This window comes from Cyprinodon variegatus, unplaced genomic scaffold (assembly GCF_000732505.1).
Source record: "Cyprinodon variegatus isolate N-32 unplaced genomic scaffold, C_variegatus-1.0 Scaffold1005, whole genome shotgun sequence".
In the NCBI taxonomy this organism is placed as follows: domain Eukaryota; kingdom Metazoa; phylum Chordata; class Actinopteri; order Cyprinodontiformes; family Cyprinodontidae; genus Cyprinodon; species Cyprinodon variegatus.
This window is the reverse complement of record NW_015151458.1, coordinates 158,205-185,614: the sequence shown is the minus strand read 5'-3', so window position 1 is coordinate 185,614 and position 27,410 is coordinate 158,205. Positions and strand designations below refer to the sequence as shown.

Sequence of the window (27,410 nt, the reverse complement as noted above, 5' to 3'; positions counted from 1 at the left end):
CAGGACCAATTGTCAAAATTTTGGTGTCGATCATTCGATTTCATCCTGGACACTACAGAAAATGGGCTAAAAGTGTTAAAAACCGGAATTCTCCTTTAATAACTCCTTGCTACCAACCATCGTCTGTCGCCACATGGTTATGAGAAGGGATTGTTGGAAAGTCATTGATGATGCAGTTTACAGGCCTTTTCCAATGATGGACTGAAGTTAAACTAACTGCGTTGTATCGTTAGGGATTGGATAGATTTAATGACTTATATCCCTGTATAAATCTGAACTTTTTGTTTAGCTTTGCCAGCAGGAACTAAAACTAACAACATCCTGATATCCTTTGAATATGGACACTTCATTCTAAAGGTAATATAAATCCTGTGATGTGAATGAAGTTCTTTGTGTTTACATGGAGGATCCTCTGATTATGAACCATAATAGTTGCTTTAGGTGTACAATAGATTATTTTATTTGTTTGTACACAATGGAGTATAATACTTTCAAAACACCATTTGGATTGTTTAGTGTGTACAACCGCATAGGGTCGAGATTATATTTTGAGTGGCTTGTAAATGTAATCTATTTAGTTTGATCCGCCTTTATTCTTCACATTTATACGATCTTGCCTCATTTGAGGGATGGGGGGATTATTTACTGATTTTAAATCTAAATGAAGATCATTCAAGCAGCCAGCTGCTAACGATAATCCCTCATAGTAGCTCTGACATCTTTGTACATTTCGATCCCGTTGCTTTGTGGTATTGTGCGTTTAATCAACATGAATCATGGACTTTTCTGCCCTCATGCAGCATCATAAAGGTTAAAGCTTTACAACACAAACCATATCAAATTTTCTAAAAACATCCCTCTCATGCTGGTGTATATAACAGACTGTACATCCAGGCCACAAACACGAACACATGCTGTCTTTGCCAACACATACCTAACCTTAGCCTAAACTCAGTTCACCGCTTGATGGTAAACCTAACCTCAGACGCAAGAGGAGAACCTGTCCTTATTGGGGACAGGTTGACTGGTCCCCACAAGTACCTGTTATTTCCCTCAGGGTAGCATACTCTGGGGAAATTGGCCTTACACCGTCCCTATAAAAGTAACAAATACTTGGCCACATAGAGACCTAAACTACAAAATTTATAATAATTAATAAATACCAAGAAGCTGCCTGGCTCAAACACAGAAAATCGGGTTAAAAGCAGATTTTTATTCTGTATGTGTTCATTTTTTGGAGCTTATTTCATTGTCCTAAATTAAGTAGCAAACCCGCTTGCCCAAATCAATTAGCATGTTTTCTAAACCAAAGCAAGGCTTGTTTTGGTCCACTCTATGGAGTCTCAACCTCAACGCTTATTCTGACTTTTTGAATTGAAAAAGCTTCCTGGATGGGAAGCGAAACATCTTCAAACTTGGAAACAAAATCCAGTGGATTTTTTATTTTATTTTTTTCACTTTTTTGGAACTGTCTTTATCTATTAGTTTGTTGTTTATTTGATTTGAGTTTGTTTGTTTTGTTTTTTAAACACTTGGCTAATCTGACCTAAACTTCTTCACCATACTTTTTGTAATATAATCCCACCCAGATTAATCATTTTCGCATAAGCTCCACCAGAAATGTTGGAAAACCTCTTTTAGTTTGAATTTTTTTTAAATTATCCCAATTTGTTTTTTTGTCTTTTATTAGTCAAGCTTGTTGAAATTACAGTTTGGCTTCATTGAAGATGAGCTCTCCTTTTATATCAGTTAAAATGAAAGTGTTTCCTCATTGAATGCCTCTAGTTAAAACTATCAATAATTGAATATAACTTTCAATATTTGAATATAATTTTATCTGCTGTTAATGCTATTGTTACATGTTCTAACTCTTGCATCTAAGTCACGATTTAATAATGTTTTTTTTTTTTTTTTTATTTATGTAGGAGGAATCACGAATTCTTAAAGTGAAAGTCATTTCTGGAATAGGACTTGCCAAGAAAGATATACTGGGAGCCAGGTAAGACTATTTACAACCTTATTGTTAGAATTAATCATTTAACATCTGTTTATTTTGGTAAACAGATGTTACAATTTAATAAAACATGACAGGTTTTTATGGAGACGCATTTATGAATATAAGAGGCTTTCTTAATTAGTTGATTACAGGAACAATTTGGCCATTTCACAGTTTTTAGTATTTTATTTCAGTTTCTAAAATAATTAGAACAAGTAGGAATCATTTTGAGTTTTTGTTTTGAATCTATCCTCCAATTTATTCCCCTTCTTTTGCATAAACATTATTAAACCAATAAAAAGTCTGTCTCGACTTTTAAACTACAAAACCTTTGTCAAACTTTACCACTGTTTAGCATCTTTGAGTTGTGGTGGCTGGTCAGCTGCTTTGAAAAAACCCTGCGGTGTAAATGGGTGTTGTTGTTAAGTAATTCAGTTGGAAATTCCATATTTTGGTGAAATGATTGACGTAAAGGTTTTTAGTTTCAGTAACTATAGAAAGTGGAATCAAAACCGCCAACAATGAAAACAAAATCACAGCATTGTAGTGACTCACCTACGCCTTCACCTTCTTTTTCTATTGACAAGGAGTCAACAGACCAGTTCAGTAACTCAGTAAGTATTTTTTCCAATATATCACTGCAGACTTCTTTCACATTAACTTTTTTTGACCACTGCTATGCCTTATATGTCACCTATTCACTTTTTTACCTGAAGTTTACTTTCATCCATCCATCATAAGGTCTTACCAAGTTAAAGTAGGCATTCCATCCTTTTGGCTGAAGCCTTATGTCTTCTCTGACGGCTTTAAAAGCCAACTTGAGTTGTTGAAAAGTGCAGGAACAGGCCACCTGCTTGACATCTTTTTTTTTCTTTTGTGCTTTTGTAGATTGATCTTATTTTCAAGTTGTAATTTGACTGTTTTTTTTTTTTTAAATATTGGAACATAAGAGTAAAAAATATTTTTTTTGTTGATAAGTTTAAGCATCATTCCCCACTAGATATATTGAAGGAGTCTGGCTGTAGTATTTTGGAAGATACTTCTGGTAAAACTTTGGTGGATTACTAACACATTTCAAACTCTCTTAGACTACAATGGTGATTTTGTTTTTTGTTCCGGGACTTTCCTTCTTTGTCTTTGGTCTTTATTCTACGGTAACCTCAAGTTAACTTATCCACATTTTGGGAAATAGCCACCACAACCTTCAGTGAAATTGATATCGAAGACCTCATTTAATAATAGATTATATAGATAAAATTTAGCCAAAGTTTTTAGTGTGGATTTGTGTCATAGTCTGACATGCATTTGTATTCAGCCCGTTTTTTTGTTATTAAAATCTAGGGTAATCCAGTGAAATTGTGCATTCCACTACAGTTGTTGTTGCCTTTATTTCTCTATACATAGCACTGACTCCCAACAGAAGTTGCTTCAACAACTTACAAAATAAACAGATCTTATTTATGTCTAGAATTAAACAGTCAATTCAACAGACAGGCCATGTAGAAAGTCGTATATATAGTTAAACACATTAAAATATTTCTAGCACTGAAGCAGGGCATTCGAGTTGATTTGTTTTTAAAATTGGTAAGATCTTTTTCATGTTGGAAAGCCAAGCTGACTGCCTCAAGACAGCAATCCATCCACTTCCTGAACAGTCATTAAAAGTTATTAAAGTACTAAAATCTTGCTCAATGCATTCTTATATGAAGTATTGCTGTAAAGTTACCAACTAGATATAGTCTCCTGTCCACTGTCGCCACATGCTTGTGAATGGGGAGTTCAGGTTAGATCAGACCAAAACTGAAGATACTAGTTTATTCCTGGCAGAAAAAGCAATATGGCACATCTCCTCAGAGACCTTATCTCCATGTTAAAACATGGTGGAGGCAGTGTTGTGTGTTAGGGTACCTTTTTCCAACAGTGGCAGGGAACCTAGTCAGAGTTGATAGGAATATGGATGGTGTTAATGTCGGGCCATTGTGGAAAAGTCCTGTTGGTAACTTCAAAGGACTTTACACAGAAGACATGTTGACCAACAGGACAATGACCCTAAACATACAGCCGGAGCATCTTTATAGGAAGAAAGCAGCGCTGAAACATTTAATCAGATTAATCATAATTAATTGATTATTGTAATGATCATCAACTCTTTTAGTAATCGCTTAAACTGCAGTATAGAGACTTTAAAATATGCCTTTAGCTGACTGTGACCCACTTAGAGCATTAATTATATCGAAATTCTAAAAAATATATAAATATTTTCCATTTAAGATAAAAAAAATAATTCTTATGTCCATATGTTCTATGCAGAACTCCTCAAGTGGAAACGTTTTTTTTTTACCTGGTTTAATTTTGTAAAAAGTCTTATTTAAGGAATTAAATCCAATTATTAATCGATTAATTGAAAAGATAATAGACAGAATAATTGATTTGCAAAATAATCTTTAGTTGCAGCCCTAGAAGAAAGCATATTTAAAGGCTGTGTTAAGACTTTAAATTGACCTTTAGAGATGTTCTTCATTCTCACTGCGCTTATGCGATTTTGCTCTTTGCAAATTTGGTTAATCATGGCTAAAATACACACAACTTTATGTGAAAATTCTAAAAAATATTTGTTAAAAAGGTACATTTAAATTACCTGAGCTGTACTTTGTTGTCTGATTTTTAATTTGTGAAAATGATTTAATCATACAGTCAAAATTCTACAATCATATATGTTCTGGTACTCCAAATAAGATAATGAAAGTGTTAGTATAAATGTATCTTACTATCACAGAATAATAATTGTGGCAGAAGGAAAAACACATTTCAAATTTTCACATTTCCGCTGAATTAAACCTTTCAAGCGGTACGTTATGAATACGTGTAAGAACAGCAAAGTACTTCTAATGACAAGATACACTATTTACTGTGCATTCACTTTACCTCCTAATAGCACAAAGGCTGAGCGGGTGCAAAACCGTATGAGAACAGAGATGCTTGAATGCAAACCAGAAGTGTTTTTTGGTTAATTGTGTTTTCTGGGTTTCCACAATTTATCCTTAAGTAGAAAAGAGCTACTTCATAAGAGTACTACTCAATTGGAAGAAATCGTGGTGCAGAAAAACAAACTACGCATAGAGGAACAGTTTCAAAAGTTTACAAAACTAAATGTAACTCTGTTACTGCAGACCTCTGCTGCCAGAGACATACCCTTTAAAGCATGTGGCCAAAGGTGGATCTACAGTGTTTACTCAGAAGGACTGAATACATATGCACTTTTTTTCCAGATTTTTATTGTACAAATGGTTAAAAGCAGTCATCATTTTTTCTTGCAGTTGACATCCATTGACTTACTTGTATTACTCTAGCACATTAGATCCCTACATTGAAGATTGTGGTTGTAATAAAAAATGTGAAATTGTTCAAGAGTTACTGTAGCAATACCAATTAGCCCTACTTGTACCGGAACACTTCTGCAGCTAGGCTTGGCTAATGAATAATATAATGGGAGAGATGGATGTGGTTTTAATGAGCAGTGCCTGAAATCATTACAGAAGTTACTGCAGTCATTAGGTAAGTAATAAGTCACCGGAGCTAATGTGCCAGTGCGTTCTTTCGTGTCTGAAGTCTAAGGGAAGGAGAACATGGTTGGCCGATTGTTTCAGAGATGCAGATATATAATGTTCCATAATAACTTAATGCTTAATTCATTTTAAATCCCATGTATCCTTCTGCTTTTGTGCCGCAGTGATCCATACACCAGACTGTCCCTTTATGATCCCATCAATGGAGAAATCACAAGTCTGCAGACTAAAACCATCAAAAAGGTGAGAGAACGCCAGCAGCTAAGGCTGCTTCACTTTATAGGGTCTGTTAATATTTCATGCTCTGTTTATTTATTTTCTTGTCTTATCTCACGATACCCGAAGACTCTGGACCCAAAGTGGAATGAAGAATTTTATTTCCGAGTAAGTGACACTTGAAATACATTGGTAATGCCGTTCAAACATGGATGCACGTTTATTTTATTCTGACATGGCTAATGGAAGTTAAACTACATGATTTTGATCAGGAATTGTGTTTCTAAGCTCTTTTATATTTTATTTCCTAGAATGGGAAATTTCTTAACTGACTGTGTTTTGTGTTTTATAGGTGTTTCCCAGAAAGCACCGGCTTCTGTTTGAGGTGTTTGACGAAAACAGACTGGTAAGCGGTTGAAATTTATAATGATTTGATGAAGCCATGTTGAGGTTTTTTATGTGTGTTCTGTTTTTCACTAAAGTAAAGTTAAAGATTGTGGTTTGACGCTGTGCACTCCTACACTTTCTAACTTAAAGATCTAAGTTAGAAAGACATCTCTGAACTGTTATTGGTTACAGAAAAGTATCTATTCTCTCTAGAGTAAGTTTGACTGATTTCCCTGAGCTAACTTAAAAAAAATAAATAAAATAAGCTGACAATAATAGGAGCTGCAGGAGACAAGCTGTTAATGCAAAATATTTTCTTTAACATTTCCGTGCTCTTAGTCAATGTGAGGTCATGTTTAGGTCATTTTCTTGAATGAAAACCAAAATATTAACGTTAATAATCAACCATCTTGTTGATGTCGCACATGAAAGACTGTTGTTCAGGATTTATGGCAGTAATGAAGTTGATATTATGATCTGTGTTTGGACACCATAAATGGCAAACAGGAGATTGTGTCACATTTTTATAGATGCGGGTATCCTCCAGTCAGTGCAAGGGTGACTTTGCTTTGTCTCTCTGTCAAAGATGCAGGGGGCCCTTATTTGGCCGGATTACACTGGATGTTGTTGGAAACCTATCGTAGCTCGTTTCTCCAAGCTGTAAATAAGGGTAAATCTGGCTTCTGTTAGGGCATCCTAACGGCTGTCAGGGTGGGGATTAAGAGCTCTGGCTCACCTTAGGAGTTTAGCTTTGCTCTGGAGTTTTGATTTTTATTTATTTTTTTTATTTTTTTTTTAGGCATGAATGCACTTGACAAACATTTTAATAATTTTGTTGTTGGTTTGTCTTAAAAAGGCAGCATCCTACAATCAGAGCCAAACAAACTGAAGCACTGTTAGAAAATGAAGTCAGTTGAGTGATATAGGGAAACCGTCCCGCTACGCATTAGCAATCCTTTTTATTTATTGTTACTATAGCAATCAATCTAAGTAATTAAAGCTTGATTTTATTTTTATGTTGTTGTTTTAGGTCAAATAAAAACATCTAACCTTTAAAAAAGATTTTCTTCAGTAGAAAATATTAAAAAAAAACATTTTAAGAAGCACATAATTTGAAGTATAATGCTTGTTAAAGTTAAATGCAAATGCTTGAAAAAAAGAAATGGCCTTTAGATTAAATAATACTGCTGATCTTTGTCACTGTTCCATGCACTTCTGGTAATGAACAGGTTTTTAAGAGCAGCTTGTAGCAGCAGACTATCAACCAGCATAGCTTTTGTTTTCCCTAGAGTTTACAGTTAGACCTCCCCAATGCCAACTCTCCATCTGTATCTAAAGCTTCCTCCTGTGAATAATGTAAACACTGTAGAACACTTAGTCAAGATAAACATCTTTAAGGTCCTGAGTTTAAACCTATCAAATATCACTTTACCCTTTTTGCTGGCGAGTGTTTCCATTACTGTAACTAGACAGTACCATTTTTTTCTATTTCTGGACTGACTTTTTTTTTCTTTTTTTTTTTCCTGAAATTTCTTATTTTGAAAAACAGTAGGAGTCCATAACTTCTATATCAAGGCTTCCATGTAGGATCCTTGGTGTTGTTGTATAATCAGTGGTGGATGCAGGCCCTGTCAGAGCTACACTGTGTGTTGTTCTCATTAACTGGAATTACTAGTAGATTCTGCTCAGTAATTACTAAGAAGAAACACTTCTTAGTTCCAAGAAGAACAAGTTAGGGCAGGGCCATCTGTGCCCTTTTTTCCCCTGAATATCTAGTTATATACAAAATATATGTAGAACTTTCTGCATAGAGCACTAAAAGCTATATTCTGATAACAATTGTTAGCCTCACTTCTTACAGTGGTCATATTTCGCTTTGAAAAATTTGTATAGATGTTGTTTTTATTTATACGCGAGACACATATACATTTCACCTTTTTAGATAGAATTGAGCTGTTTTTTAATAAAGGTACAGTATATAATCCTACTGTACAGTTTTCCTCTTTTATACGTTTCTTTAAATAGATGGCTTTTTCTCTCTTTCTTGTCCTATTCTATTCTTATCAGCCATGATCTGACTGAAAAGTTACAGTCAATCATTATATAACATTTATTACATAATTATAATGTATGTAATGTTTAGACATTTTCAGCTGTTATTGTTCTACATGTGGTCATTGTTTGTATATTGAGAGAAGGTTTCTGGAATGTGTCACCACATCACATGTTTACAGTCACGGGAGCATAAACTTAGGCGTGGCTCACTCAAATCTGTCTCATCATGCACCAGGTAGATTTCATAGTACTTTGAGGGGTGTGTCAGTGCTGTAAATGTGATTCACACTAAGTGCGCTTCACTGCTCCTCTGTACTAAGAACTGAAAGCACGATAATTCTGAAGTTTTATAAATGCAATTATTTCTGAATTACACCTGTGGTAACAGAGGCTCACTTTCTCCAAAGCCATTAAAAGATTGCATCCGTGTTTAATTTAAGAGTCTATAGGAACTCCATCTTGAATTTATATGCAGCACCTGCATAAATAGACTCAGAAAATGTGATGTGATTGCTGGAGAAGAGTAAATTAGGCAAACCAAATTCGCAGAAGTATTTACAAAATTTCAGCATTAGAGGAAATTCTGTTTCTGTAAATATCTGCTTCTGCTGATGCACCATACCGTTTCAGGAAGGTAAATGTAAAAAAGAAAAAGTCACCTTTTTTCCAAATAAACATGTTTGAATAATACTAAGAAATGGATCCATATTGGGTAAAAGACAGGACGCATCCTTCCTCTTACACTTGTTGATAGATTTAGGATTTATTTTTTTTCCCTCTGAAGTCAAAGCACACCTTTCTGGATCAGCTTCGATGTCTACATCACAAACTAATTCTCTGAAAGCCTTATCGGATAAAACTTCCTCTGTGTTTATTTGGTTGTTGTTGGTGTGCAATTCTTAAAGATATGACATTAAGCTTCATTGCATTGTGAACACATATCATAGTGCGAGGTCATATAGGGGGGCTAGCTTATCATACAGTTGCGTCGTTACAATCGCTATGAATTACTATTACAGCCTGGATAATGGTTGGTAAAAAAAGAAAACAAAAAAGCATTTTGGTCAGTCTGCTCCTAATTTATGAAACTGGTTACGAGTCCCACTGCAGCGGCTTCCTCTAATGAGTCATGCCCTTATCCTGGCTGTGGCTCCTACTATTAAACATTAACCTCTTGCTGATTTGGAAGCAGTGTAATGACCTAAAATAAATAGTCCACTGCCTACAATAGGCTGCCATTAATAATAGTGGACTGTCAACATCCTTTAAAAAGAAATAAGACCAGCATAGACTGTTACATGAGGTGTCGTATAACCTGTGTCCGACCATTTTAATGTCACTGTGATCACTTTTATTTCTTCCTTCTGTCATATGTTTATTTCTTCCTTCTGTTGTATGTTTTTTTCCAAACAGTCTTACCTCATTCTTGCAGAAGGCTAAGTTTGTGTGCGTGTGCTGTGTATTTTTGCAACCTAGATAGACCTTGGTTTAATGCAGACTTACACTGGCATTCATTCTCTTTGATTTCCTGTAATCCAATAGCAGTGGGTAAAACTATTTGCGGGGGGACAGAGCAGTTGAAACATAAGTGGGATAGCAGCCGCAGGACTCCCAAGTTAGTGGCCCAACACAGATGTCGCACTTTGCCAGAGCTTCAGTTAAGGATTCAGAACGGAGGACTGCCGTGTTTTTATCTGGCTGAATTTTACTTTTATTTTAGTATAGCTTCATTTTCTGTGTCTGGTTTAAACTCCATAAAGAGGCATACTTAGAGGATCGCTTCGGTTTCAAAGGTCACATGTTTGGGTCATCTCTCCAGACCGAACCAATGGCCTGCTCGGACTAAAAGCTGAGATCAGCCTGCAGAGGAATGTAGCTTGTCACTGGAGCTGGGCAATGCACTGCTGCTAATGATTGTGTTCACAGAGCAGAGTGTGGAACAGTTGGCTTTTTTTTCCTTTTATTAATTAATTTTTCCCTACCAGCAAGTTGGATCATGCACATCTCACAGGTGCTCCAGGGATTAGAGAGTTGAACAAATGGCACGTCAGCTCCGCTTGCATTTCGCATCAAGAAGAAGCAACACGGACCCCCTGTCTGAAAGCGTATGCTGCCATGGTGAAGAGAGCGGAGTCGGTGTGTCAGCGGACGGCCCCGCAGAGAATCTGGCGCACAGCTCTGTCCACTTGAAGGTGACTCCTCAGTCACCAGAGTTGGCCTGCAGTCAGAGCTCTTCACTGTTCATATCTAGGGTTAACCCTGGAGGCTGTAACCAAAAGAGTGTGTTGCAGATTTCGCTGCAGCCATGTGGAAAACCAAGCGGAGATTTTGAAGCAAGCATAGACGATGCAGGTGACTGTGGAGCAGGTGCCTGCTCTGACGGAGGCTCGTGCAACAGCAGCATGGCCAGCGACGCCGGGTACTGCAGCAGCAGCAGCATCTTTGAGCCAGAGTTCCCAGAAAAGCACAGGAGCAACCATGAGAGGACCCAAGCCTCCCGCAGGTCCAAGGTCCCTCTGCGGCGGTGCTCTTCCTTGGTTATTATTCCAAAGAGTCCTTGCAGCACTCCGCCTGCTTCTCCTTTAGGACCTTCGGCTCAGTTTACTCTGCCCCCATTAAGGGGATCTCATCAGCCCGTTCTCCGGGGATCTGCCAGTGAATTCTTCCAAGCAGATGATGCAGTTATAAGTAAAGAGCCGTGTGTCGCTGCTTTAAGTGGCCACAATCAGAGTAAGGGAAGCTATTCTTCTGAGTTAAGGGACTCAAAACATACAGTGCACTTTAACATCCCTTTAAAAGATGAACCAACGTGCAAATTGGATGAAAGGACCACAGGCATGGAGCTGTCGTCTAATCTCCACTCTAGCAGTGTGATGTTGCGTTTTGCCAACCAGAAACCAATACTATCGGCAAAGAGAGCTGCAGCCAATGCACAACACCCTGATGCATATCACCAAGGTGAACTCTCCGAAAGACGAGACGAAACTCACAAAAAACTGTATCGGAGTACCTCTGCTTGTTTATGTTCCTCAAATAAACAACCGGAGAAAAACAGAAAGGTGTGTTCATCAGGGAAGGGTCAAGGCAAACACTCCCATCAAGCCATACAGAGGAGCTTTTCGCTTGAGGTGCCTTATGCTAACACAGGGATTTCATGTCACGTTTCCAACCCAAAGCTGAGCAGCCCTAGTTCTCCCCATGTACACATTCATTTGTCTCCTTGCTTCCCTGCAAAAGTGCCAGCTACTCCTCATGACTTTAAAACAAGTCGAAAAGGAGAGGTGAGTGATAAGATTTACTGACTTTTCCATGCTGCTTACAAAAAAATTAATGTTTTGCAGAGGAGTCACATAATGGCCCATTGAAAGAGACGACAATGTTGCTGAACTAGTCTAAGCAGATTCCACACAGCTTTGGTCTGACTCTTCACAACGCCTTCTTAACTGCTGTCAGATCTAGGACAAAAAACAACAGACTTTTTATAAATAGAACAAAAAACAAATTCTGTTATTTATTTATTTTTTTACATGCCAAATAATGCCTATTAAAAGGTGCAGCCACTGAAATTAGAATTTTAAACTGTTTTTCTTTAGAGTGCTTATAAGAGAGCAGCTTGGGTAACTGAGAGCGTCTCTAACTCTTAAGTCGTGTATTTAACAAGCTGAGTGTGGACAAACATTCACAGGTGTTCAGTTACGTTACAGTAAATCCATCTGGACATTAGCTTCCTAGAACCGTGGAGGGACCAGTTCTTTATCCTGTGGGTCTCATCAATCACGTGTGCAAACGCAGCTTAAGAATAATGGTTTTATTTTATGTCATTTATCTGATAACCCTTTAGGGATCAGCTTGTGTATTTAGTGTGGTTATTTTAAGTGTTGGGAAATGCGGTGACCCCTTTGCTGATATAAATAAGCCGGCTCTGAAATATTCCCCCTGACTCCAGATCGTCTGGTGGTCTGAAGCACAGCCTGCTTCTGTGGATTCAAATTTAACAGCATGATACTAGAGCAGCCATGCTAGCCATCTGTGGCCACGTGTGTACGAGGTGCAGGGTTAGCTTTCCTGTCACCCCCCCATCCACCCACACACACAGCACCAAGTAGTGTTTGTGAAATATCAGGTGTCCCTCTCCCCTTACATTTAGCAAGCTGTCAAGAGATCTACCACAGTAATTTGTCTCTTTTTCTCAAATTGTTTTTTGAACGGAATTGCTTAGTAATGTCTCATAATTACTTCTGAATATTAAAAGTAAGTCTTCACACTTCAGCATCGTAGTTCGGTGACAAATTAATTTCCTTGTTAAAGAGCATTGGCGATAAACATCTTTTAAAAAGTTTTTCTACAGCTATAACTCCTCTAAACCACTTATTTAAGTTCCCATTTCTAGTTTTGCTACTTTGACAGTTACTTTACATTTCTATAAACATTTTTTTCTTTTTTCTATTACTTAGAACAAATAATAATTCTTTTGAAAATGTTTAGCCATAAGATTTGTAATATCACCTGCATGCCAGCCTGATACTTGATTACTCTTTAACCAACTTAAATCAAGTATAAATTATTGTTTTTTGTTTTTAGTCAAAGTATCACAATCATAATAATCATTAGCAATAACATCACAACTGTAGTAATCAGGATTATTTTTATTAAGGCAGCATTAAGTTAGATTGTAATTGTCTTTTTTTTTTTTCTTAAAACAAAAGAAAGCCATTATATAATCTTATAGATACTAATTTTTAATGTTTGTTTGAAGTTCATTAATTCACAGTATGTTCTCACTTCAGAATCATGCATTAGACATTTACAGCTGTGCTTTAATAGGGACAGCTTGCAAATATATACAATAATTGAAATAAATAAGAGGGAAAAGAGGGAAAAAACACATTCCCAGTCTCATTTATTTACGACACGTTTAAATGAGCTTTCAATTGAAAAATACATCTATTGTTTTACTTTTAAGGTAATACAGATTTATAGTAGAATTGAATTGTTCACTCAAATCACTTTTTCTTTCATATTTCCTTTTTTTTAAAAACAACAATTGAAGTACATCTAGAATTTTTGTTATATTGATGCGGTTTACTGTGAGATTTGAATAAACCTTCAGCCTTGCTCTCCTATCTTTTCACCCTCATGACCACATGTGCTTCCTCAGAAAAGTTAATGAGCAACCAGATGTGGTTGTGTTACACAACTGAGGGAGAAAAGCATGACTGGGATCAAATTTTCACATTCTTTTGGACAATAGTGGTTATAGTTTGTAAAAACTCATCTTCGCACAATCATGGATTTATTTACTCAGTCTAGTTTGCTGTGATGCAATCATAAGAATACATAAAGTTAGGGTATATTTTAATTAATCTCAGTTCAAACCTTTTTAGACTTTTTTTTAACACATGTAACTTTTTAAGAGCATGTGGTTTTGTTACATAAGGTTAGAGTTTCTACAGATTCCTGAAGAATCATCCATTCTTGTCATCCATGTCATCCATTTTTTCAAAGACGTCAAACCCCTATTAGGAAAAATGCCCCTCTCTTCATGCTTGCTTCTATGCTAAACTCATCAAGTTAATGGATTGTTTTCCAGCCATCATTCTGGAAAACTGTGACCTTTACTTAGTATTGGAGTTGAACTAATTATGTTTATACTACACATTTTCCATGAGTGTGGAAAATTATTGGGGGAGTCAGATAAGCGAGTGAATCACAAACCATCTATTGTGACACATGCATGTGCTCACGCTCAGAATAGGTCATCACCACACAGATAGCTTGCCCATTCTAACTACAGCTCGTTTTCCCACTTGTCAAAAGCAGTAAGTTGTTGCACATGTGAGAAATATTTAAGAGCATGCTCCACCGATGCAGGTCATCTCCAGCTTATACAGTTTCGGATCTAACCTTAATGTCCCACTGTGCTCTGAGCAGCATTTAGTGTCACCTGAGTCTTCAGGGAGGCCCTGAATGGAGATTTGTCTGTAATCATAACCTCAGTTTGGGTGTTCGTTAAGTATCCAGAGCTTCTGTGTTCTTGTTTTTAAACCTGCCCCACTAGGGAAGCTTCCAAGAAAGAGGATATGAGGAACTACATGATGGGTAGCAGAGGTTGAATGCCATAATTACTCATATTAAATGCAATTAGCAAGCAGGCAATGTATGCCGTATACATTTGAAAGGTAATAGCAGTTTTTAGCCCTAGCATGTGTGGCAGGAAATGTGATCGCGCTGACATAAATTTATCATAACAAAGGAAAGTGTTGTATAGACTAACCGAGGTAGTGATGGCAATTTTGAAGCCCCGTGAACCATTTGACACAATTTGCCAAAACTCGACACTATGTTTGATACATTTGAAAACAGTTTAGAATGACTGCATCTGCTGGATAGTCTTCAGAACTACAGTTGAGCATGTGTCCTAATGTCTGCATTATTTCATGCTTGAACTGGTTTGTTCCATAATAGTAGTTTGGATTATTATTATATAAATAAAAAATTATAATGTCTGACCTGTGAAATTGCAATATGGGCTTAACACGCACACCCTGCAGCTGAAAGACTCTTGGCTCGACTCCTAAATGGTTCCTTTATTGAGTATCTGTAATTTTTGGGGAATAATTTGTATTAAAGGTATAGTGGAGGATGTTATTTTTCCAGGTGGATCATCAAAATAAGTTGTCCTCCTAATTGTCAGTTGCTCTGGTGATATGTTTACGTAAGGCCGTCCTATGTGCTTGTTCCCATTTTCACTCACCTGTGGTGAGTTTGACATTGTCGAAAAATTGCAAATCTTCTTTTGGAAAGTAAGCTTGTATGAGCGATGCAAACAGCAACTTTTAATCAGAGTGTGCATGAGGAGAAATGGGCTTGTGCATGCTGTCACATGGGTTTAATAGGCTTTCCTCTCAAGAGAGGGTACAGGGTTTGTGCTTTTGTTCATTTCTTTTTAAGTGGAGAGGGCAGTTCTATTACAAAAAATAGCGAAAATCCTCCACTACCCTTAATTAAGACACTTCTGGGGCCTATTACTTGAGTGGGCTGCACATACAACTGTATAACATTAATAAATAATCCTTTAAATATTTCTGATAGTTAAATGATTAGAACCAACTCTGCTGCTCAGTAGTTCCCACAGGTTCTCCATGTTCCTGCTGTGGTTCTGACAGATGAAGATAATCATATTTAAGAAGCATCAATAACTGTTTAGATGTGCCGTGTGAATAAATATCTGTGATAAAGTAATAAACAGGTTACTGTGGTGGGTATAGATATGTGTCTGTACTATTTGTGTGTCTATTTTAGATCTATGTGCATGTAGTGAACCATTCTGAATCAATTCTGAACTCGACCCAAATTTAATCTTTCTTTCATTGTCTTTGAATAAAACTGTAAATGGGAAAAATACCCGGTTTGAGCCAGGAATGTGATGCATTTCAATACATAAGTAATATTAAAACGCCCAAATGATTCGGATTTACTGTGTGAAGCTCAACACAAAGTGTGCCATAACGAAGCCTCGCTCAAACGGTCACGCGGCTGGGGTGAGCTCGAAACACTTCTCAGCGACACTTCTGCTACGGTCGAAGCTGTGTTGAGCAGAATGACTCGAGGCTAAAATCACTAAAGTGAGGAGAGAAAAATTATCAGACTTAAAATAAAATGGTAAAAAACAAAAATAAAAAGTCAAACCAAAAAAATCTTAAATTTAAAGAAAAGTCTTGGTGTGTGCATCTATTTCATTAGAAATTATCTATGTAAACCTATAAAAGCTTAAACTTTAGCTAATAATCCCTCCACCCAGTGGTATAATTGGATACAATATAGATATAAATTAAATAAAATTTAAAGATCTATAAAAGAGAAAAAGTATAGAAAGTTCTTTTAAAATATGGAAATCTAAGGGGGGAAAAAAAAGAGTAAATCTTAGATCATGGTTCCTTATTTAGCTAAAAGTTAGTTTTATAGGAAAGAAGTTTGAAGAAATAAAGGCTGAATGTGTTCTTAAATAGTTTATGAGCGGCTTCAGTGCACTTTGATATTTGCAGCTCTGTGGAACTTTACTGGAAGGACCTAACATCGCTTCCTCAAAAGCAACTGCTTTATTGCGCTGAGCCAAGGTTCACTATGGATTATCAGACCTCTGAAAAAGTTTTTTTAATTTTACTATTTATTTATTTATTTATTCATGCTTATCCAGGTTTATACTATATATAAATATAATTACAATATTTTTTCAGTTTAGAAGTGGAAACTTAAATGGTTAAAAATGCGATCTTCATTATTTTAGGTGACATTCTGTGAAATTAGTTTTTTATCTATTTAAACAATGTTGTCACTTCTCTTGCATTCAGATAATGACCCAATCAGGACCTCATTAGGATGTATGTTTTCCCCAAACTGTATGAATAAACAGGCAGGGTATCATTGGTTTCAATAGCCGTCATGTTAGCATTCCCTATACGCATAGATATGCTCTTATTAAGTACCAGGCTGTTCATATTTAATTACTTTCTCTTTTTTTAGAGACTGTTCTGGTAATTGATTTAAAGAAAACTAATTTTTAACGTTGAGATTGGGATAACCAGCCTGTTGACTAGAGATTAAACCAGAATAATAATAATAATAATAATAAGAAACATATTATAGTAGATAAATCGTTTTCACTGGAGTCACATAACCATATTTTCCATTGGTAGTTGGCTATATTATAAAAAATCTATTTAAATCAGATGTTGTCCGTCGAACATCCCTGAGGGGGGAATTAATAAATTCTATGGTCAATATCTCCTTTTAACTGGTGCAAAACAACTGAAATAGAAAAAGTTAGTTATATGTGAAGTGGTGAAATAACTTGCACTCTATTGTTAGGTTGGAAGATTGCCCACAAACCCAAGAGATCACAGCCATCCAGAACTGAGACCTTTGTTGTTTCCTATTATATTTCAGGAACTTTTTGCTTTCTTGCAATAGCTTTAAACATAAACATGACATTCTATACGCTGCTAAAATCATTGTAAACACTGTAAACAACACAATCTAGTGAATCCGAGGGTGTGTCCTTATGTTGGAGCACTGGAAGAGTTAACCGGGTGGTAGGTTGACTGTTAATAAATTAACTGGGTCATCATAATGTGAACACTAGTGCTTAAATATTCATCTTGGGACATTTCCAACTCTGTGTCAATATGCTCCACCTTCTGATTAGATTTTTATTGTTTTTTCTTTTTGTTTTTTTTGTTTTTAAAGTTTGTTGATGGTAAAAGAAATCCAATAATAAATTACACATTCCTGGTGCAATAAAAAGTTTTGTTTAATTGTCATGTCTTGTGAAAGATGAGTTGGTGCAGCGATAACTAATCTGAAATGAGCAGACAAAAAAAAAATAATACTCATGTTGTTGGATGTCTTTATTAGTCACCACAGGAACCTGTTATCTCTCTGTTCAGCTGTTTCTCTTGATGACTCCGTCAGTAATCCTAGGTCAGGTTCTTCCTGCCCTATGTGAGAAGAAGTAAACATTTGAAAGTTTGACCTGTTAAGTGTTTTCATTTGGACATGAGGTGGACTCCCATTATACATTGTGCTCACCTATGACGCTGCAGAACCGCCCTGTACAAAAACAAGTCCTGTGTTTAAGGCTGTGTCAGGGTGTCTGGCTTAGGCTGCAGTATTTTGATCTCGGTCTCTTGAAATAACACAGAGCGGCTAGTTAATAGGAGCCGATAAACACATTCCTGCCATATGAAGTAGAAATATATACAGTAATGCATTATGTCAAAGGATAGTGGTCGTTTGGAGGTGAATGGTATTACTGTCAGCCTTTTCTTCTGTTCATTGCTATATGAGATTATATGAGACAGGCTGTTTGGGCAGGAAAACTACAGAAAAGTCACAACAGTTTCCACATGCTTTTTTGTGTGACAAAAGATGAAGTTAGACAGATTACAAACTGAACTTTATCACGTTTTGGTTTGATATACTTCCTTTTTTCTTAAAGAACATAAGTGCTTAAAAAAATGGAGGACATGGGCGTGCAGGTGGTGCAGTGGTTGGTGCGCACAACCCATGTATGGAGGCCTTAGTCCTGGATGCGGTTCGAATCCTGTGGTCCTTTGCCACATCTCTCCCTCTCTCTCATACCCCCTTTCCTGTCAGCCTTCTGTCAGAAAAATGAGCCACTAGTGCCATAAAAATTAACAAAGAAAATGAAGGACAGTCTTAATGATTCTCATGCACGTCCTTGTTTCTCCTTTTCAGACACGCGATGACTTTCTCGGACAGGTGGATGTGCCCCTAAATCAGATACCGGTGAGTTCTTGTTTTTAATAATGTGAAATGACCTTTATAGCTGGTCCAATTTCACTTTCACCACTGAACAGTAAATCTTAAGACTGAGAAAACAAAAATATTTCTCACATCTGGATAAAAAAAAAAATGGGAGCAGATGATAAATCTCATATTTAGGAAATTATTGAAGACAATATTTGAACTTAATGGGGTTATCACAAAAAAAACAACAACAACCAAAGTGGTTCCAAAACAAAATTATTTAACAAGTTAACCTGCAACTCTTGGTTATACCTTAGGTATCTAATATTAGTTTAGACATGACTGATGTCAGTCTTTCCAGCACACTGTTGTGAATGTTTTTCTCCATGTGGTGAAGGTGTCTTCATTCAGGACATCCAGAGTCTGGAGCTGACATCTTTGTGAAACTACCCTACCACCCCTTCCTAAATGCTTGCAAATAATAAGTCTTTTACCAGTCAGGTTTTATTGACTTCAGTTTTTTCCTGAACTGACAGGCGGTATGGCCGCTTTAACAAAGGAGATGAGGAATAACTCTTTAAAACAAGTTTCAGCTCCATTGTTTTAAATATAAATAAGTTACCAGATATTCATAGATTCACGTTGTGTTCCACTAGATTCTACAAAACCTGGTAATGATCCAGTTGCATTGAGATTTGTGCTGTTCAGATTCAGCTTCATACAGCATGTTTCTTTTTTTTTTTTCTTGTTGAACCTTAAATTTAATCAGGTAATCTGGTCCCCTGCTTGTTTAAATTCAGACAGTCATACGCCGTGTCTGTAAAGGAAACAGTTTAAATCCCCTTCCAATAAAGAAAATTATAGATTTACTCTAGTAATTCAGAACACAACACTGAAAAATGTAATCATAAACAAACATTTACTAAATGATGATTTTAGTAAAATGCAATATTGATTTAGATTTTTTATATAAAACAATAATTCTAAAAAATAAACTGTCCTGGACAAATCAAAGTGCCTTGCTCATGAAAATTTAACCAACATACCTATCAACAGGTGAGAAATTCTGACTGAGCATTTCCTGAACACCATAGAAAATACCTGATTTCAATGATTGCATCAAATGACTGGCAGAGGAATCTTATCAGTCTTAAATGGAAGGGTTTGTAAACTTTGAAGCACAACTGTATATAGTAAAAAATAATGTACAGAAAAATCAAAGTAACTAAAAATGAAGGTAGAAAAAAACGTCAGAATAAGCCATTCAAACGCCGCTTTTTTTGCTCTTGAATCTGTATCTTGTCTTTTTTTGGGGGGGGGGGGTTGTTTTCCAAAGGCAAAACAAATCTGCATGTGTTATGTTTTTACTGTACGATCACTCATCCTCGAGCTCACCTACTTCTCTATATAAACATAAACATGCGCAAACTTATTCTGGTGTCTGTTCCACATCATTTTCTGTAGTTTTGAAAACAAAGTTGGCATGTTTACGCCATGTTTCTGCTCATGTTTAATTGTAAATACAAATTAGCTTCCAGCATGCAGTGCCAGCATCATTCCAGAATGCCATGTCGGGAAAAATAATGGTGTTATAATGCCATGTTGAGCTTTTTTTTTTTTTTTTTAATCTATTTTGGTTTATTTTGTTTCGTTCAGACAGAAAATCCTAACTCACAAAGGCCATACACATTCAAGGATTTTCTGCTCCACCCACGAAGGTTTGCATTTCATTATACTTTTGTGTTGCTTTTTAAACATTCATTTAATTATTTTTTTTTTTTGGGCTCTATCTAAACATTTTTTTTTTCTTTCGGCTTAGTCATAAGTCCAGAGTCAAAGGTCATCTGCGCCTTAAAATGACCTACTTGCCAAAGAACTCCGGCTCAGAAGAGGAATCAGCAGATCCGACAGAGGAGACAGAAGTAAGCCTTTGTGTATCGTATTTTTAGATTTGTCTCTGTAGGCATTCTTCACCTGAGGGGGGGAAATAGATTACAAGACAGTATCTGATCTCATTAGTATCTCTTTGAACTTTGAGATCAACATTTAGAATATAAATATATATATATATATATATATATATATATATATATATATATATATATATATATATATATATATATATATTCCTCTTTCAATACAATTAGTTTCCCCTGATAATAAATCGGTGATTTCATAAATTTTGAGTCTGTGTTTAATAGAGTACTTTGAACAAGTATGAATATTTAACATTTATTTTGTCTAATTTCCTCCCAATATTTGCTCTATTTTATTTGGATTTTATGCAAAATCGAGAGGGAATTGCACAAGTTGGAAAAATGGTTGAATAGTAATGTTTGTGCATTTGTTATCAGTTTCCTTTCATCTGATATGCAGCTACACAAATTCGTTTCAGAGAAAGTATCTGTAGGCCATTGAAAACATGGAAAAATGGTGTCTTGTTTGTTTAAACCTAAATGTAATGAAAAATAGTAGGAAATCCACCATCCGGAGCTTGTTTTTGCTATATTGCTATTTTTATTTTATTGCTATTTTTATTCTTCTGCAAGGATGGTAAAGCTGATCACAGTTGATGGAATGATGGGTGGCGTTAAACGCAATATAATGGTTTAGAACAACCTATCTATCTATAATAAAGGTTGAACCTTTTAAACCTATGGACCTAAATTAAGTGTTGGAGAACTAGAAAGACATTTATATTGTAGTCTGATGGTGTAACATAATTAGATGTAAAAATGTACATGATAACGTTTAGGAGGTTTTAGCTAGTCGTAGTTTTCATTGTTCTCTTCCTCTATTTAACCCTTCTGTTTTTCTGTGTTGCTGTTTAGCATGGCTGGGAGTTTCTGGGTCAGGACACTTCAGGTCCCAGACAGAGCCAGCTGCTTCCTCCTCTGCCTCCTGGCTGGGAGGAACGGCAGGACAATCTCGGAAGAATCTTCTACGTCAACCATGTGACCAGAACTATGCAGTGCCACAGACCCACAATACAGTAGGATATCCTCCAAGTCTTAATGAGTAACATCATTTCCTCAAAGTCATTCTTAATGGAAGAGATCTTACGTGTGTGTTTCTATGTGTTGTACAAAGGGAAAGCAATGGTGAAAGTCACAGACCACAGAACTATAACGTTGATGCGGAGCATGCCTTGAATACACGCAGACAGATCTCCGACCATGATGAGACCACCATCCCACACGAGCCTCCAGAGGTAACCCAGTTCTGTTTTCTGTTCTACTCTCTAGTAGAAGATGATTGTTTTTTTTTGTTTGTTTTTTTATGGTTCGACAGACCTCAAAACTTTGCTCATGATAACTAGATCTTTAATGACTGTTGAGAGGTTAGGCTACACTTTGAATAAGGTTATAGATATATTAACGATACCGACCACCCTAAAGCTTTATTCATACAAATATCACCAGAGGACAAGGCAGAATATCCCTCGGATATCAAGTTACATGACATGGGTTTTGGAATTTGATTCAATTTATGTTCAAATGTCCCACAATTAAAAAATAAATTGTTAAACCTTACATCTACAGCAGCTTCAAAGGCATATTTTTACCCTTCATATGTATGTAGGGAAAAATCCCTATAGCTAGTTCTCACTAACAGAGTATAGGTTGTAATCCTCTCACTTTGACATTTGATCTATAAAAACAGTTTTCCATTACCTGCTTGATAACAAACAGATAATAGTGACAACCTGGTCTAACGTGGTTAAAACTATGCACATCAGATATTTGCCTTGAGACTTTAAAAACAGAACAAACAAGGAAAAGAAGAGACATAATGTTCTGGTTGATCAGATCTGAGACATTCCTTCTAGAATTTGCCTGAGTTAATTGTGTAAATAGCAGGTACTAAGTTTTATTGTTTAACTTGGGAAAGAAATCAAACAATTTTAGCCTTTTCCCTTTCAGGTTAGGCAAGAAATCTATATAAATGACCAAACAGTTAAAATCTGAGTTTAGCTGCCTTAAAATCTTTCATGCAAGTATAATAAAATGTTTTCACATTGCTGTACCTTTAAGAAATTTTAGTAAACTATTCCTCACTCAGCTCCATTTCCCACAGCTCCTTGAAAAAATCTGCACTGATTAAACCTCATTCAGAGAAGCCTTGTATGGATTCTTTTATGATAGGTTAGACAGGTATAGTTTGCACTATTGACTGCATTGGGTCTGGTTCTAAAGATTGTAAATGATATGTGAATGATCCAACCATCATCGATTAATCGATCGTGTCTTGTGTGGCAATGTGGCAATAAGAATTTTTGCTTTAATGCCAGAAAGAGCCCAACAGATTTTACTCACACAAGTGGAACATTATCGCTTTCGCCCTAGTGCTCGGCTTGATCTATATATTTACGGTAATTAGTTTTATTATGGTTTATGTAGGGAAAAATTCATGTTATGTGGGCATTACAAAAAAAGGAGAGAACGTGAAAGAAAGAAGACAAAAGAGAGATAATAACAAAACATCGGTCTGCTTCATCACCTGCAAAGAGAGATGCAAAAAGGAAAGCACAACCAACTGATATAGAAGTACAGATACAATACGGCAACATACAGTGTAATCAATAAAGAATGCATAAAGTTAGCTGAAGATAAGAATCAGCGACTATGTAACAGGATCAAAGCATCTTTAGGTGTTTGTGAGAGTGCGGTTGTGTGTGTGTAAGGTTTATCCATGGGGAAAAGACTCAATTGAGGTGAATCAAATAGAGGTCACACTCCGTAGCTCTACAGGCAGGTCCTTGAAAGTCTGAAGCATACAGAAATTGTCAGTACCTTTAAATTGGGTAAATAATGTTAGTTTATTGCAGCTTTCTGCTTCATTTCAAAGATCCCTTTCTCATTCAGAATTCATAACTTATTAGTTAGTTATGGAATAAATAATCCTGATGCTTGATATATAAGTTACTCTTTAGCGTTTTTCTTGTTTTTAAAGTAATGATTTACACTTCTACTCCTTTATTTTCCTGTAAACCACCTTGAATTACACTTCACTTGCCTCTTAACCTTAGAGCCTTTGTGTCTCTTATGTTTCAGAGCTGGGAGATCATTGCAGTGGATGAATCCACATTGTATCCCAGAAACAATCATGTCCCTCCATCCCATGAGCCTCCAGCGTTCTCGTCTCTCAGTAACGAGAGCAGCAACCATCGCGCCTCACGATCCTCAGCTAGAGAGCTCCGCAGTGCCCAGAATGTGAGTATTTGTTTTAGAAGGATGAGATTGCAAACCACCTTCTTTCACTGAGTGAGGGAGGGAGGTTATAAACGGATGCAACTGAACCAATAAAGCATTTTATATCTTCTGCTACAGAATCACACTAGTAATTCAAACCATTCCAGCCTCAGAGAAAGTGCTTCAGTAAGAGAGGAGCTTCCTGTAAGTCCCGTGGTGAGTATTTCCCACTTAATAATATTTACTCACTTAGTTTAACTATGTCACACACTAAACCTCTAGTTCTAACGATATGCCTTCCTTTTCAAAGTTGCTGTTCCATATTTCCCTGCTGGGTTCTGTATAAGTGAACTCAGGAGGAACGCACCTCTGATCAGTTTTACATGTTTGTTCTGTTGAACAGTCGCCTCCAACATCAGCTCAGTTGCCTCCAGGCTGGGAGGAGAAGCGTGACAAAAAAGGAAGACGGTACTATGTCAACCACAACACCCGAAGCACCACATGGGTGCGACCTGTTTTTCAGGTACACGGCTTCCTTATGTACTCCTCTGTTCTGACGCTACATTTTGTGCATGGTAAATGTACAGTGAAATAGCACTCTAAAATTCACATATTTTTGCTGTGTGGATGTATAGTTTAGTCCATTATAGAGCAGAAGAGTCACTGAGATTTACTCAAGTAAAGAAAACCTCATAAACAACAGTAGACATTTGTCATTCATTTAACAAAATGCCAATACTTACAATCTTAACCGTTACCTCTGTAAAGGATTTAAGGGGACATGTAGCAGCTAGGCAGTGTTGATTAAATGCACTTAATAGATCAAAGAGAAGAGTGGCTTCCTCTGTAAAAGCAGGGTTTTTGCTCAAATTGAAAATTTGTTTACTTTGTTCTGGCAATGATGGCTAAAGCCCTCTCCTAACTGGGTTCTGCAACAAGATGGTATTTGCAAATACGGCTGCAAATAATGGCTGAACAAAGACAGATTGAAGGTGTAGGAAGTGCATGGAGAGTCCAGGGCTACAGATGGTGAATATTTCACACGCCTTCATTTCTAAAAAAAAAAAACAAGCTATCCATTTATAGATACCTACTTACTCCTCAGGTGTGGTTTTTTTGGTTTTTTTTACGGGCATTGGGGATCACTAAATTAAGGCAAGGTAGATTTATTTATATAGTACATTTTAGTAGTCAGATGATTCACAGCGTTGTACTTGATAAGAAAACTCACTGGAAAATTACAAGATAGTTTAAAAAAAGATAATAAAATGAAAGTTTTAACATAACTTCAACTAATAATGTTTAGACAGCACAGTCCATGGCCGCTCTATTCAAATACCTTTTGCAACTTAGGTTTTCAATACTTTTTAGTTTACTTCTTTAGTTTTCTAGATTATTGCACATAAGAGCTAAAAGCTGCTGCTTCATGTTTGTTTTTGGGTATATAGTGTAGATTTGATCCAAAAGACATGAGAGGTCTGGGTGCCGGATAAACTAACTGCAAGTTAGTAAAGCATTATAGTGAGAAGCCATTGATCTATTTCTAAACTAATAGAAGTATTTTGAAGTCTGCTCTCAGAGATATGGGGAACCAGAGTAACGACTTTAGAACTGGTGTGATGTGTTCCACTTTTTTTTAGTTTCAGTTGGGACGTTTTAGAGACTAGTGACTTATTGATGCATTTACAGCAAAAGGTTATACACTTTTGCTTAATAAATATGAAACAGAGTTATTGCCTTGGCTTCATACTCTGGAAAAATACAGTAAAATATAGTTATGTCTTTTATCATGCAAAAAAAAAACAAAAAACAAACGCTGTTTATTATTTCCTGGTTGAGTGAACACTTCCAGAACCTAAACATTTGTTGTTGGGTTGTTGCTACATTGTTGGACAGATTTCTCCAGAGGAAACAGCCGCAGCACCCACTGGATCAGCTCAGCCCCAGAACCTCGGCTCACTCTCCCAGCCACAGCTCAGACCTGGAGAGTCGTCTCAGTCCAGGCCGACTGCAGAGGCCACCACACCGGAGACTGGATCCTTACCCCCGGGTTGGGAGGTGCGCAGCGCCCCTAATGGAAGACCGTTTTTTATTGATCATAACACAAAGACGACCACCTGGGTAAGTATTTAGCAGACCAGATCTGTAACAGTTTATTTATAGATGAAAACTCGCCTCTTGTTTTTTTTTTTTTTTTTCTTATAAACAAAGATTCCTGCAGATTTTGTGGGAAATTTTGTGAGTTTTAAATATGAAATTTAAAGAAAAGTAAAACATGAAGGCTGTAAAATAAGCAAACAAAATATAATTTGTTAAAAAAACAGCTTTACCTTTTAATCTGCATCAATGACAATACTGAGTTTAGAGAGCATGTTTATTTGAAGGTTTCCTCTACTTGTTTGTGATCGTCTGAACAGGTAGATCCAAGGCTTAAGGTTCCTGTGCAGATGAGAAGGACCGGCTCCCTTGACCCCAATGATCTGGGCCCTCTACCAGTAAGCTCTACTTTTACAGACATTCAAAAACAACATGTCTGCTTACTTCTGTATATGTTGTTATTTCATGGGATATTTTATAGATATGAGGTCCTGTAACATGTTTTTGGATGTTTTTTGTTTCCAGCCTGGTTGGGAGGAAAGAGTTCATAGTGATGGGAGGATATTCTACATAGATCACAGTTCGTATAATTTTACAAGTTACAAACTGGAATGGTTTGGTATTTAATATTTTCTTACTGTCAGGAGATGACATTTAAAAATATGTTTTATTTAATAGACACTAAGACCACACAGTGGGACGATCCCCGATTACAGAACTCTGCTATAACTGGTCCAGTGAGTATAGAAAAAATAAAATACATACTTGTAAAACTTTTAAACAAATCTGTAGAGATTTTTGTCTTAATGCTGATGGGTTTTTTTCTTTTTACAGGCTGTGCCTTACTCTAGAGACTACAAACAGAAGTATGACTATTTCAAGAAGAAGCTGATCAAACCGGTGAGTCTCATCAGACGGTAATAACAACGGGGATTGGAGTGTAAATCTGATACTGCGTATAACAGCTGAACACTGTTCGTTTCCCTCACAGTCCGACATCCCAAACCGCTTCGAGCTGAAGCTGAAACGTAGCTCTGTGCTAGAGGACTCCTACAGACGCATCCTTGGAGTGAAGAGGCCAGAACTGCTGAAAGCTCGACTCTGGGTGGAGTTTGAGGGAGAAAAAGGTCTGGACTATGGAGGTGTGGCCAGAGAGTGGTTCTTCCTCATGTCCAAAGAGATGTTCAACCCGTACTATGGACTGTTTGAGTATTCTGCCACGTAAGTTTAAAAACTGGTACTCTACAAACTCTGTCTTTATCTTAATTCAATATTAACAAAAATTTCAAACCACACATTAACTTTCTGATTCATTTTTTCGTTTATTTAATCAGGGAGATCTCATTGAGAATTGATTTTTTTTTTCTCTCCCAAATTTTCTGGTAGCAGACTAAAAATAAATGGAAAATTAGCATATTTTATAGAAATGTAACATCACAAATATATAACTTTTTGAAGTAAAAATCTAATTATAGACGTTATTATGCCTTAAAAATAGAGGAAAACTCAACCAACTTGATAATCTGAACTATTTCAAATGTTTATGAACTTAAAGATATAGAGGAGGATCTTTTATTTCCTTGTGGATCATCTAAATAAGTGGTCCTCCTAATTGTCAATCATTCTGGTGAT

General features: G+C 36.5%; 1 protein-coding gene across 4 annotated transcripts in view; it reads left to right on the top strand.

Moving 5' to 3' along the window:
- nedd4 (neural precursor cell expressed, developmentally down-regulated 4, E3 ubiquitin protein ligase) overlaps positions 1-27,410 on the top strand; it is a 34,476-nt gene that overhangs the window by 2,137 nt on the left and 4,929 nt on the right. The window contains exons 2-20 of one of the 4 annotated variants that reach the window (XM_015399360.1): positions 1,926-1,999; positions 2,584-2,610; positions 5,727-5,805; positions 5,908-5,946; positions 6,131-6,184; positions 18,478-18,528; positions 20,146-20,207; positions 20,309-20,411; positions 21,321-21,481; positions 21,580-21,700; positions 23,544-23,702; positions 23,820-23,897; positions 24,085-24,204; positions 25,578-25,802; positions 26,099-26,176; positions 26,304-26,358; positions 26,457-26,515; positions 26,613-26,678; positions 26,770-26,999. In XM_015399360.1, the coding sequence (XP_015254846.1) occupies positions 1,926-1,999; positions 2,584-2,610; positions 5,727-5,805; positions 5,908-5,946; positions 6,131-6,184; positions 18,478-18,528; positions 20,146-20,207; positions 20,309-20,411; positions 21,321-21,481; positions 21,580-21,700; positions 23,544-23,702; positions 23,820-23,897; positions 24,085-24,204; positions 25,578-25,802; positions 26,099-26,176; positions 26,304-26,358; positions 26,457-26,515; positions 26,613-26,678; positions 26,770-26,999 (1,841 nt within the window). Of the gene's footprint in view, positions 1-1,925; positions 2,000-2,583; positions 2,611-5,726; positions 5,806-5,907; positions 5,947-6,130; positions 6,185-9,939; positions 11,502-18,477; positions 18,529-20,145; positions 20,208-20,308; positions 20,412-21,320; positions 21,482-21,579; positions 21,701-23,543; positions 23,703-23,819; positions 23,898-24,084; positions 24,205-25,577; positions 25,803-26,098; positions 26,177-26,303; positions 26,359-26,456; positions 26,516-26,612; positions 26,679-26,769; positions 27,000-27,410 lie in introns of those variants that run through there. The other 3 variants (XM_015399361.1, XM_015399359.1, XM_015399358.1) reach the window with 3 other exon arrangements.